The 12,564-nt window shown below is 42.0% G+C and overlaps 1 protein-coding gene across 2 annotated transcripts in view; it reads right to left on the bottom strand.

Moving 5' to 3' along the window:
* Positions 1-11,869, bottom strand: part of CTDSPL (CTD small phosphatase like) — a 73,006-nt gene extending 61,137 nt beyond the window's left edge. Inside the window, exon 1 of one of the 2 annotated variants that reach the window (XM_081971701.1) lies at positions 10,882-11,869. In XM_081971701.1, coding sequence (XP_081827827.1) covers positions 10,882-10,957 — 76 coding nt within the window. In that variant the 5' untranslated portion in view covers positions 10,958-11,869. The remainder of the gene's footprint in view (positions 1-10,881) is intronic. The other variant, XM_081971700.1, reaches the window with a different exon arrangement.
* Positions 11,870-12,564: the final 695 nt, after the last annotated feature.

The raw sequence follows: 12,564 nt of genomic DNA, 5'->3' as shown, positions 1-12,564 counted from the left end.
AAGGGACATGGAGATTTTTCAGATTGCCTGAGTAATTTGAACTTTGCTGCTGGACGTACATTTCTCATTTTGAAACCGAGCATGATGTTTTGAGATCCTGCACTTGTGCTAAATTGAACTAAAATAGCTGACTCTGTCAAAGAAAGCAAATTTGCTCTAGTAGAGAATTGTTTGTCTATGTGCCCAAACTCAACCAAGTTTAACGTGGGATTAGCTCCAATTAAAACGTTTTTCACATTAGACATACTTTGAGTGATTTAGATTTGGGGGGGGGGTGCATAATTATTGCCTGTGGGTTAAAATCTCTTTGGGACTGAGGGAAATATATTTAATTATTGAGCCTCTGATATTTTATTAGAAACATAATTGGATGCACATACTTCCTTTTGTACTTAAGAATCATTTAATAAATAATTTAATTTTTACTACAGTGATAGCATTTCATACCTGCAATTTCAGTGTAGCTGAACATGCACAAAGAAAGACTCTCAATATGATGAAGCTGTGTTTGAGTCAGACTCACTTAGTCCATTCAATGTGGTTGCTTAAATCAATTTCATTCAGTTATAGTTCCTGTGGGACAATTTTGCCATTGCATGAAGGAACAACTTCTCCTACTAGGGATGAGAACCACACAGCTATCTTCTGAAACATAGCTTGTGCATTTTAGGTATTATTTTCTCAAAAAGAAACAGAAATACTAATTCAGAATTCAAACCTCAGAGAACAGAACATTTGTCAACATTAAGCAAGAACACCAAACAGTTAGACAAGTATTAGATACAGCACAAGTTGCCACAATTCATTAAGAAACTTGGAAATTACTATTGGAAATGATAATGAACAAAGACTAATATTTCAAAGATTCATTGTAGTCATTTTATGCAATCTAATAAAACTGTTCTTATGAGGTGAAGATTCAGTGAAATACATACTGCTCAATACTTTAAATTGAAGGGTGTTTTTTTTAGTATTTGTTATTTATTTATATCCTGTGCATTCTTACTTCTCTTCTTCGTTAGTCTCCTACTCAAATAGAGGTGGTCCTCGACTTGTAACAGTTTGTTTAGTGACCACCATTCTACTGACTCCTGTATCCTGAGGGTCATGTGGTCCCCTTTTGCAACGATCTAACAAGCGAAGTCAATGAGGAAGCCAGATTCACTTATCAACTGTGTTACTAATTTAACAACTGCAGTGATTCACTTAACAAATGTGGCAAGAAAGGTCGTAAAATGGGGCAGAACTCACTTAACAACTATCTCACTTAAGAACAGGAATTTTGGTCCCAATTGTGGTCATAAGTGAAGGATTATCTGTACTTCTTATTTATCAAATCTGTACTACAGCTAGTCCACAACTTATCATCACAATGGGGCCCAAAATTTCCATTGCTAAACAAGACAATTAACTGAGTTTTGCCTCATTTTGCAAGCTTGCTTGACACAGTAAAGAGAATAACTGCAGTTGTTAAGTTAGTAACACGGTTGTTAAGTGAATCTGCTTCCCCACTGACTCTGCTTGTTAGAGGGTCGTAAAAGGGGATCACATGACCCTCCTGGATGCTGCAGCCAAATATGAACCAGTTGCCAATGTCTGAATTCTGATCACTGACTATGGGGATGTTGCAAACGGTCCTTAGATATGAAAAGTAGTCATTAGTTACTTTTTTTGGTGCTGTTATAACTTCAAATGGTCACTAAAAGAACAGTTGTTAAGGTGAGGACTACCTGTATAGCATCCAAACAATTTTTGCTTCTGGTAGCAATCTCTTATTTCTTGATCTCAGCAGGAGTGTTTTCCCCCCCCCTATAAAGCCTCACAATATATATCTTACAATAGGTGTTATAAATCATTACTTTATATGCTGGTATGTTATGAATTATCACCATGTTTGTTAAATGGGGAAACTATGAGAGAGGGAGGGAGGGAGGGAGGGAGGGAGGGAGGGAGGGAGGGAGGGAGAAAGAGCGAGCAGTAGTTTAGTGAAAAATATCCAACTGCAAATTTAAAATATGAATTCATTCTTTTCAAGAGAAGAGTTAGCAAGTTATCATCTTAAAAATATTTTGCCTAGAAATTCTGTCCTGAATGATGACCTGGAACTGTCCACCAATGTTGTTTCTGCTTGGTTCCAGGGAAAATCTTAAAACACAGATATCTAGATAAAGTAAATAGATTTTTATCCTTCAGATTCAGCTCCTGAAATTTACGTTTTTCCTGCCTGGATGTACAGAAGGCTAAGCCTTGCTGCAGGCGGCAAAGGACGTTCCTTTTAAGCTATGTTGGCATTAGCCTTCGTTCTTCACCTCCAACACAAAATAAAAGGAAATTACAGTGTGTAGCCTATAGTCATTGTACAACTACACTGTAGCACAGGGAAAACACTATCAGCCTCCTTCCTAGGAGATTGAAAGGAAAAAAGATAATCAATATGGTCGAGAGATCTAGAGGCATCTCCTGCTGAGCTTATATTATATTCTGCTGCTGTGTATACAATAATCTTAAAGTATTTCTCAGTACCATTTAATCCATTTCACACTCTTTAAAAAGTGGCATAACTAGATGAAAAAGACGGCTGGAAAATGCGAAAGATTGGAGAAACCATGCTTTCTTTCTCCCAAGCCAAATGCTATGGCAAATATATAGAAATGAGGTAAGAATATTCTTAAATTCATTAAATAGGTAACAACTGTTCTAGAGTACAAGTAGCCCTTAACTTTTGATGGCAATTGGGATCGGAATTTCCATCACTAAGTGATGCAATCATAATAAAGTGGCAATTCCTGCAGTCCCAACTGCCACTGTTAACAAATCCCACTGTTGTCAGGTGAGGCAACTTCCTGCCAGCTTACCATAACCAGTGATCAGTGGCGGAGCCAACAGAAAACTCCCAAGTCCCAGGGTGGCAGATAGGTAAATGGCTGTTGCTGCCTGGGGCAATGAGTGATGAGATATGCAGGGGAGATGCCATTAGAGTACAAGGGCACAGCACAGGTTGGAAAGGTGTGAGTGCACAAAAGGGGCTGGGGGAGGGCAGCTGGTAGGGAAGACTTATCCCAGCAACTTGTTGTGACCTTCCTTGATGGTTTCCCCATCTAGTTTCTGGAAAACCCAGTAGGGAAGATTGCAAATGGATATCACATGATCATGGGGCACTGCAACTGGTCATAAATGTGACTAGGCTGCCAAGAGCCCAGATCGTGATCACACGACTTTGGGGTGGGAGAGGATAGCTGGGACAACTAGAACTCAGGACTGGTAATAACCACCATTTGACAGTGCTGTCGTAACTTTGAATGGTTGCTAAATCAATGGTCATGGGTTAAAGACTACCTGAACCTAACTGTTCTTAGCAAGAATTCTTCATCTTTTAAGATGGAAACCACATCAAAAAGACCCCAATATTGCTGGCTACCTTTCCTCCTTCAGTATTAGTCCTGGTGAGTAGCACCTGCCACTGGCTGAGACATAGCAGTTGTTAACACCACCACATAAAAGTACACTGTCTAATTTTATCCATTTCTCCGGGCACAATGTGTAGCTTTGACTGGTTATTTCAGGATTTTAAAAAAGGAAAGTCTTCACCAGATTTTACCTACCAAATTAGATGCCTAAGGCAGAAGTTGAAAGCAAGGAAATAACACAATTTCCCCATCCTTTAATCTGTAAAGGAGAGAGTTCAGAGTGCCACCATTTGTTAGATATCTGGGAACAACAATTCATGGTCTATTAAGCATCTTTTAACTTGCTTCCTTGTATTTCTGAGTATACTGGAGCATAAAAGGATCCTAAAACTTCATTCCACATGCTTTCAAAATCAGGCTTATAAACAAGAAAAAATAAACCATACATATGCAGAGCATAAATCTACAAGGCTATTGATAGGAAAAATGACTGAGAAGAATTTGAAGACCTCAATAGTATTGTTTCACAAGTTTCATCTACTGTAAATATTTCCATGTCACTGCTGCTATGCAATAATTAAGTGCCACTGAATTAATTCTGTATTTAGCTTACATTCACCTAATTGTATCATATCAGCTACATATGGATTATATAATATCAACATGCTAACCAAAAAATAGGGGACTGTTTGATTAGGGGACTGGAGACTAAAACATATGAAGAACGGTTGCAGGAACTGGGTATGTTTAGCTTAAGAGAAAGAAGGACTAGGGGAGACATGATAGCATTATTCCAATATCTCAGAGGTTGCCACAAAGAAGAGGGAGTCAAACTATTCTCCAAAGCACCTGAGGGTAGAACAAGAAGCAATGGGTGGAAACTAATCAAGGAGAGAAGCAACTTAGAACTGAGGAGAAATTTCCTGACAGTGAGAACAATTAATCAGTGGAACAGCTTGCCTCCAGAAGTTGTGAATGCCCCAACACTGGAAGTCTTTAAGAAGATGTTGGATAGCTATTTGTCTGAAACGGTATAGGGTTTCCTGCCTAGGCAGGGGGTTGGACTAGAAGACCTCCAAGGTCCCTTCCAACTCTACTATTGTATTATTGTATTAAATAGGCTATGCTTAAAGTCCTAGCACCCAATCACTCTTCAAAGCACTTAATTATAGCAACATGAATCTGGAAGGAAATTATGATTAAGCTTGTTTTAAAGTTCAGGATGAATTACAAATATAATCTAAAATGACTCTTACGAGAAGAAAAATGACTTTTCACTAATTTTACCATTAACCAGAACCATTACTTTTACTGAACGGAAACCACAAGCATTATTCCAATAAAGAATAAAAATGACCTCAACTTGCATCACTGTATTAAAAGTCCATTATACAAACATTAATAAAGTCAGGTTAGAGAAAAATTCTACATAAATTTGGTTACAATTTTTTAAACATTTCAATGTTTCCACATATCTTACAATATTTATGTATTTTTCCCCAAAAGTCAATGCTACAGAAAATTTATTTACTTAGACAGCCACTCAGCTTACCTGCATGTTTACTCCAAGTAGGTCACAAAACAACACAAAGGAACATCTATATCCCTATTAATATCACGTAAGAGAATATTTGTAGTGAAGGGTGAATTGCAGGGTCCTTGATGCAGCCATTTCAAGAAAAAGACCAAGCTCAGAAAGCACCAAGGACCCTCCCATAATACAGGTAGTTCCCAATTTACAACCACAATTTGGGACCAGAATTTCTGTTATTAAGGAAGGCAGTTGTTAAGTAAGTTGCCCTTGATTTTATGACCTTTTCTGTGTCACACTTGTTAAGACGAACCACTGCAGATGTTAAGTGAATTGTGTGGTTGTTAAATGAATCCAGCTTCTCCCATTGACTACAAATGGTGATCACATGAGCTGGGACAATGCAACTGTCATAAATATGTGCCAGTTGCCAAGTGCTCAAATTTAGATCACGTGACCAAGGGGACCCTACATTTGATTAAAAATTGCTCTGCGCATGCACAGAACCATTCCAGCGGGAAACACCGGAGAACCGGTTTGTGGACGTGTCAGGCCTGGGTCACTGCTGGTTCTGTGACCCAGGCCTGAATTTCACTACCGGTTCGGCTGAACCGGACCGAATCGGCAGCAACCCACCTCTGGTTGAAGACTACTTGTACCATAACTATTCCTCCTTACACCAACATTCAATTTGAAGGTTAGGAGCCAGCCAGATATCTGACACACTAGGAGAATGCTTTGAAAAATCTGTTTAATCAGCAGCATCAAAGCACCCAAAATGCAATTTATTGGTACTTCCTTATTTGTGGGAAATTACCTTAAACATTCCTTCTTTTTGTCTTTTTATGCTTGACTACTCCCAAAAATCATACAATTACGATATATAGGGCTGTTTAAAGATCATCCCTTTTACATAAAAAGCAGATAAGATCAACGTAGGTGGAGGATTTATATACTGCTGGGCTACATTTTTATACTGAACAAATTACAATACATAGTTTCAAGACACTGACTTTCATTACAAAACCAATGTAAATATAGAGTAGCAAAGAATCAGAAAATGCATATAAAACTGTTATTTTATTTCTTAGTAGATTTGCAACTTCTTGTTTATTGAAGATAAGATTCCTGTGGTTGCAAAATAATGTAGTTTGTGTGGGATTGACTGGATTAATGAAAAAAAGAAAAATATTGTTTTAGCTGTATATTTTGATCCTGGCAATACACCAATTCAGATAAAGGATGGAATCTACGTTGTTTCACTTCGTGGGCCTCGCTTCTCAAATGAAAAAAAAAGTTGCCAAAGAAACATTTACAAAGTGAAGGATTCTTCAGGGAGCACCAGGCCCGTTTGTCCAACTTGATATGATGGTCCATATAACTTTCTCTATTTGAGTGCCCACCAAGTAAGCAAGGGCCTCACTTACCAACCGCTCATTCAGTAACCATTTATAGTTGCGATGGTGCTGAAGGAGTGGCACTTCAATCAATCTTCGAAGTTCTGATTGTCAGAGTACTCCCGTGGTCACGTGATTATAATCTGGGTGCTTGTAATTGGCTCACACTTATGACAGATCAAGCGTCTCGCAGTTACATGATCATCATTGCCACTTTCCCTGCCAGCTTCCCCAGAAGCTAAGTCATTGGGGAAGAAAGAAGGCAGAGAAAGTCAGCAGCTCTGATAAATCCTCCTAGCCTTCCTGCACACACACATATGTTGCACCATCTAATCTGTTATCTTTCTGAATTGGTAGTCCTCGATTTACAACAGTTCATTTAGAGATTGTTCAAAATTACAATGGCAATGTGTTATTCAGAGTTAACGATCTTTCCAGCATCCCCGTGATCACATGATCAAAATTCAGATGTTTGGCAACTGGTTCATATTCATGACCGTTGCTATGTCTCAGAGTCATGTGATCCCCTTTTGTGACATTCTGACAAAGCCAGATTTACTTAACAACCGGATTACTATTGACTGCAATGACTCACTTAAAAAAATGAGGAAAGAGAGGTCGTAAAATCAGAGAAAATTTACTTAACAAATGTCCTCACTTTGCAACAGAAATTTTGGGCTCAATTGTGGTTGTAAGTCAAGGATTATCTGTATTTTTGTGTGGCCTGTAGAGGCCTTCTGAACCCACTCCCAGCCTCCTTCATGGCCTCCCCTGGCTACCTCCTGCAGCATCCCCACACCCCTTTTTCCTTCCAACATTTCCTGCACGTCGTAGGATTACAATGGCAACAGGGATGGTTAATACTAAGTGGTGTAGTTGTGCTTTCTGACTGCAATGCCTAACGACAGCAATCCTAATGACAACTCCTGTCATATCCCGAGGACCACCTTTGTCAGATTTTGATCATGCTGTTTGGGGAGGACAAATCTTTTGTTCTAAAATCCTTGGACAACATCTGGTTGGAGAAACCTGGGCTAATGCCATCAGTTAGATTTGGGGAGAATCACATTCAGATCTTTGTTCACTGATAAAACTCAGTGTCTCCTGTTTTAATAAATCCCCCTCACAGAGCCGTTATGAGCAAATATTTGTTGAGTTTTGCCCCATTTTATGACCTTTTTTGCCATAGCTGTTAAGTGAATCATTGCACTTGTTAAATGAGTAACAGTTATTAAGTGAATCTGGCTTCCCCATTGACTTTGCTAGTCAGAAGGTTGCAAAACACATGACCCTGGGACACTGCAACCCAACCATCATAAATATGAGTCAGTTGCCAAGCATCTGGATTTTGATCACATGACAATGGGGATACTGTAATGATTGTAAGTGTGAAAAATGGTGGTAAATCACGTTTCTCAGTGATGTTGTAACTTAGAATGGTTGCAAAACGAACTGTTGTAAACCAAGGATTACCTGTATAAAACAAGTTTAAAAAACAGCAAAGAAATAAGGTCCCCAGTATTTTTATTCTGTAGCCCCTTATTTCTTGACGACACTAAAAGTGTTTCCTCAGCCACCCATTTTCTAAGATCAGACAGGTAGACTTGTATAGGTCTTACTCTGCTGTATTGAAAAAAGAAATAAAGCCGTTCCCTTTCCAAACTGCAACACAAGTGAGAATTCTGCAAGAATTTCCTATGCAGTTGGCATCTTGCCCACCTAAGGACATGGGCATTCCCAACTTAACGTGCAAGTGCATTTCACCATGAGCACAAGAATGGGCATTGTAATTTAACCTAACCTCCCAACCACAGCATCCTAAGTCAAGAGAAGGCCCTTCAAGCTAAGGCATGCAGTGATGGCAGCTGGTTCAAATTTTGTAGGAGAGGGGGTACAAGAGAAGATGGTTATGCCAGTTCCAGAGTAACAGCTAAATTTTATTATTGTTTTCTACTAAACCAGGACAAAAAAAAAACACCTGTTTTTCATGGGCTGGCATATTACTGTACCAAGAAAGAACTACAACCCAGCTCAAAACCTATCATGTGAAAACAAACTCTGACAAACAAAATGGGATTTGAATATACTAGAGGAAAAAAGAAGGATCTTGAGAAGCCAAATATCTGTTTGCTTACCAAAATATCTCAAATTCCGGACCCCAACCAAGGCAAGGGTCCCGTTCTTTGAGTTGAGATTGATTCCTTGTCACCTTACAGACACATAGTTTTCTTGGCATATTATGGAAAAGATTAGGTACTGTCTTCTTCGATTTTTTTTTTTTTACTTCCCAGTTTAACAAAGAACCAAGTGATTTCCCACTGAAATTTAGCTCAGCCATGTAATGACACTAGAAGTGGAGTTATTTATTTATATTTCATATTTACTGTAATGCAAATACAATCATAGTTAACCAAACGAAGGTTAGTGATCCATCTTGTAAACCTGTAAACATGTAACTGTCTTGTAAACCTATGGACATATATGGAAAGATACAAAATAAAGAAACTTAGCATAAGAATAGTGCGCTCTCTCGCTCTCTCTCTCTCTCACACACACACACACACACACACACACACCATAAAATCAAATTATATCCAGTATCAGGAACTTAAAGATGACCTCTTCTCTAATTCCTTAATAACTTTACAGTTAAATTCTCATCAACAGTTGACAGTTTTGTCTAAGTTGGTTTTGGTGTCTTTTTAAAAATGTAAACCCAATGATGATCCATGGCACTAATCCCTATTTATCAACTATAGTTTAGAAATCAGGATCAAACTCTCTAATTTTAATCATGAAAGCTGTCGTTTTCTAATCAAGTATCAATTAAAAGAGAATTGTAGTTAATAATCATATTTAGGACAAATGTTAACTAACCTTTTTTTTCCCAAGAACAGCATTTTTGAGAGAGGAGAGAGAACTTGGCTTGTTCCATTTCACACATAGGTTAAAAAAGGTTAAACAATAGTATCAATCTGAGCCACTGGTATACAAAAACGTTATCTGCAAAATGATAACTATTGTGTATTCCTATTTCTCAGAAAATATCCTACTATGAATATAGCCAATAATTTCTCAAGTTTGTTAACTTACCATTTTTACCACTGTTACACCTGGAATTATATACTAAATGCAATAACTCTTCACCATATATGTTTTATATATTGGTAATCAGATTTCCACATATAAGTACCCCAAGCAAGATTTTTAAAATATTGAAATCTCAAAACATTCCTTGCATATGGAAGGACTGAGAGAAGGAACCACACCTATTTAAAAAATTAAATTCCGGTAAGCTATAGAGAAATTTAAACCTGCAGCAAAAAGTATCTTTTTCCATTATTTACACTATCAGCAGATATGGTAATTAAAAGGAAAAATCACAGAATTAAAGAACAGAGAGACCAGAAAAATAAAATGTAGAATTCCAATCCCCTGCAGGATGCTCCAGCCTTCACCAGAATATTACTGGCTCTTAACCTGTACAATCCCAGATCAAACAAGTACAGAACTGGAACAAACATACACCACACTAAGCACAGCTCCAAACTCAGTAAATACTTCTCTTGTATAAAGAAAAAAAGCATATTTAGTCTCAGGATTATTTTAATTTTTTTTCAGGTAACTGCACATTTACATCAGATTTTTTTCATTTCTTTATTTTTTTTTCCCCAAGTCCCCTCTCTTCTCATAATATATCTACACAGCTAAATCAATTGCAATACATTTCACATTTTAAAGGTTTAGGACAGTCCTTATTTCTAAAGTTTTGCTCCATCAACCCTCTGAAGTCCTAATCCAAGCCTTCCATCTGTTCAAGGGGGAGAAAAAAAAAACATTAAAATAGCCTGTGCAGGTTTCCCACCAGAGGGAGGCTGCAAGGCACCTTCTATTTATTTTGGGATGAGGTCTTAAAACAGCATGCGTATGGACCCGTTCTGTTTTGCTGTCTTTTTTGGATGTCAAATGCGCCCCTCCGTCCTTCAATGACAGATTCGGCATGTACCCTAAACAAAATGTCTCCATTCCCGATCCCCATTTTGAAGGGATCCTTAAAAACCGCCTCTCCCACCAAAACCCCAAACATCCCATGCATGAGCGTCCTCATACGCGCGCACGCACGCACGCACACACACACACACACACACATCATGGCAGGATTTCAAAAGTCACCCTAATAAGCTCAATGAAGGTCTGGTCTGCCCCGACAGAGCCTGGGGTTTAAAGCCCAGGCTTGGCCAAGCAGGAGCAAAGCAAGCCAGCTTACCAGAGTTGTACAAAGGAGTTGAGACAAACACAAGGCGGAAAAAGCATGTTAATTATTTTTTTCCCCCAAAGAGCCGTGTTTAATTCATCTGTTAGGGATGCAAGACATTATTTCCCACCCACCAAATGGGATGGAGAGGCATATATACCCCCCCCCCATAACAGTCCTCTGCTGTTTCATCACCAACTAACCAACCCCTTACACGAAACCCAACCCAACGCAAACCCAACCAGGGTGATGTTGGCTTGGTCACGGTTTACAAGAAACCCAACTTCTCACCTTTATCCTGAGAGCAAGACAGGATTTCTTCTTCTTTGGGGTTAGTCACCTGGGTGATAATGGACGGGTTGTCCATGGAAACTGAGTGCGCTTTTCCCCCCCCCCCCACTTTCACCTGGCTTATTTTTCTTTTTTTCCCTCCCAGAGGCAGCTTTGGTGGGCACTTTTTAAATTCAAGCTTTCCTTTTAGGAAGCCGAGAGGCGGATTTATAAATGGGGCGAGGGTGGGGGGAGGGGAGGAGGGAGAGGGGAAAAAACCACTCCCCCAAAAAGGAGCCGAACCTAGCCGCTACCCCCCCCCCTCCCAAAAAGGGGGCGAGGGAGAGGAGGAGGGGTGGAGTAGCCGGACTCTCTCTCTCTCTCTCTCTCTCTCACACACACACAGGTCTCTCTTCGCGGACGTGGGGGGGGGAGTCAAAAAAAACACACCCCTCCCCGCAGGGAAAAAAATAAAAGAGGGGGAGGGGTCTCCAAAAGTGGCGCCCCCTCCCTCCCCGAGGCCAAAGGAGCGGCTAAAGGCGCAAGAGAAGCGCTGACAGGGCAGGCCGACGGAGCATCTCCCCTTCGTCTTCCGAGGCCCAGCAGAGCCGCCCCCCACATACACACACCCGTCACGGCTGGCTTCGGAGCCCGGCGGGGTTTGGGGAAAGGCGGGCGACCCCCAGGCAGCCCCCGGGCGCGCTCATGGCACCGTAAGGCGGCTTGGATGGCCGGGAGGAGGAGGAGGAGGAAGCGGCCCCCTCACGTGCCGCCCCCCATTACCTCATCCCGCCCCCGCCGGCTCTTTCCCCCTCGCGCTGAGGAGCGCCCGAGGGCGGCCGTCTCCGTCGCCGCTGCGCCACAGCCGCCCTCAGCGCCCCCGGTGCTCTGTCCGCGGCCCTGGCCAGGAGGAAGGGAACGGCAAGGACCCCGCCGCCTCAGGCATCACCAGGGAGGCGGGAAGCCGCGCGAGGCGCCTGCTCGCTCGGCCACCTCACAGCAGCCAGCCGGCCCCGGCGGACCAGTAAACAACGGGGCGGGGCCTCTCCACCACCGCCTGTCAATCCAGGCGAGGGCGGGGCTTCGCCGCCGCCGCCCGTCCATCCGGAGGGAGAGGGTGGGGCCTGTCCGCCTCGCCCTGTCAGAGAACGGGGAAGGAGAGCGCGCGGACCGTCTGTCTATGTCCCTCCCCTCTCCGTTCCCCGCTGTCAATCCAGCCATCAATCCGGAGGGAGGGAGAGGGCGGGGCCTGTGCGCCTCGCCCTGTCAGAGAGCAGGGAGGGAGAGCGCGGACTGTCTATCTATTTATCTATCTCCCCCCCCCCTCCCTCCTGTCAAATCCAGCCGAGCGAGGGCTTTCTTCGCCGCAGCCCTCTCCATCCAATGGGAGAAGCGAAGCAAAGGGAGGGAGGGAGGGATTTTTTCCCGCCACGGGCTGTCAATCCCCGAGGCTGGAAGGAGGGCGCTGAAGAAGGGGCGGATTTTCTCTCCCACCCATCCCCGGACCCAAGGAAGGCTCTCTGCAGAGGGGGCGGGGTTCCCCCTGCCGCGGCCTTCCAATCCGGTGGAGTGGGCGGAATGAGGGGGCGGGGTCTCGCTGGCAGCGGTGGAGGCGGAGCCGCCAAAAGGAGCGATTTCCCCTTAATGACAGCGGCAAGAAAGGTTGTAAAATGGGGCAAAATACGCTTTAACAAATGTTTCGCT

The sequence above is a fragment of the Natrix helvetica genome, assembly GCF_964273705.1.
Source record: "Natrix helvetica genome assembly, chromosome: Z".
NCBI classification, from domain to species: Eukaryota; Metazoa; Chordata; class Lepidosauria; order Squamata; family Natricidae; genus Natrix; species Natrix helvetica.
This window is presented reverse-complemented; position numbering and strand designations above follow the sequence as displayed.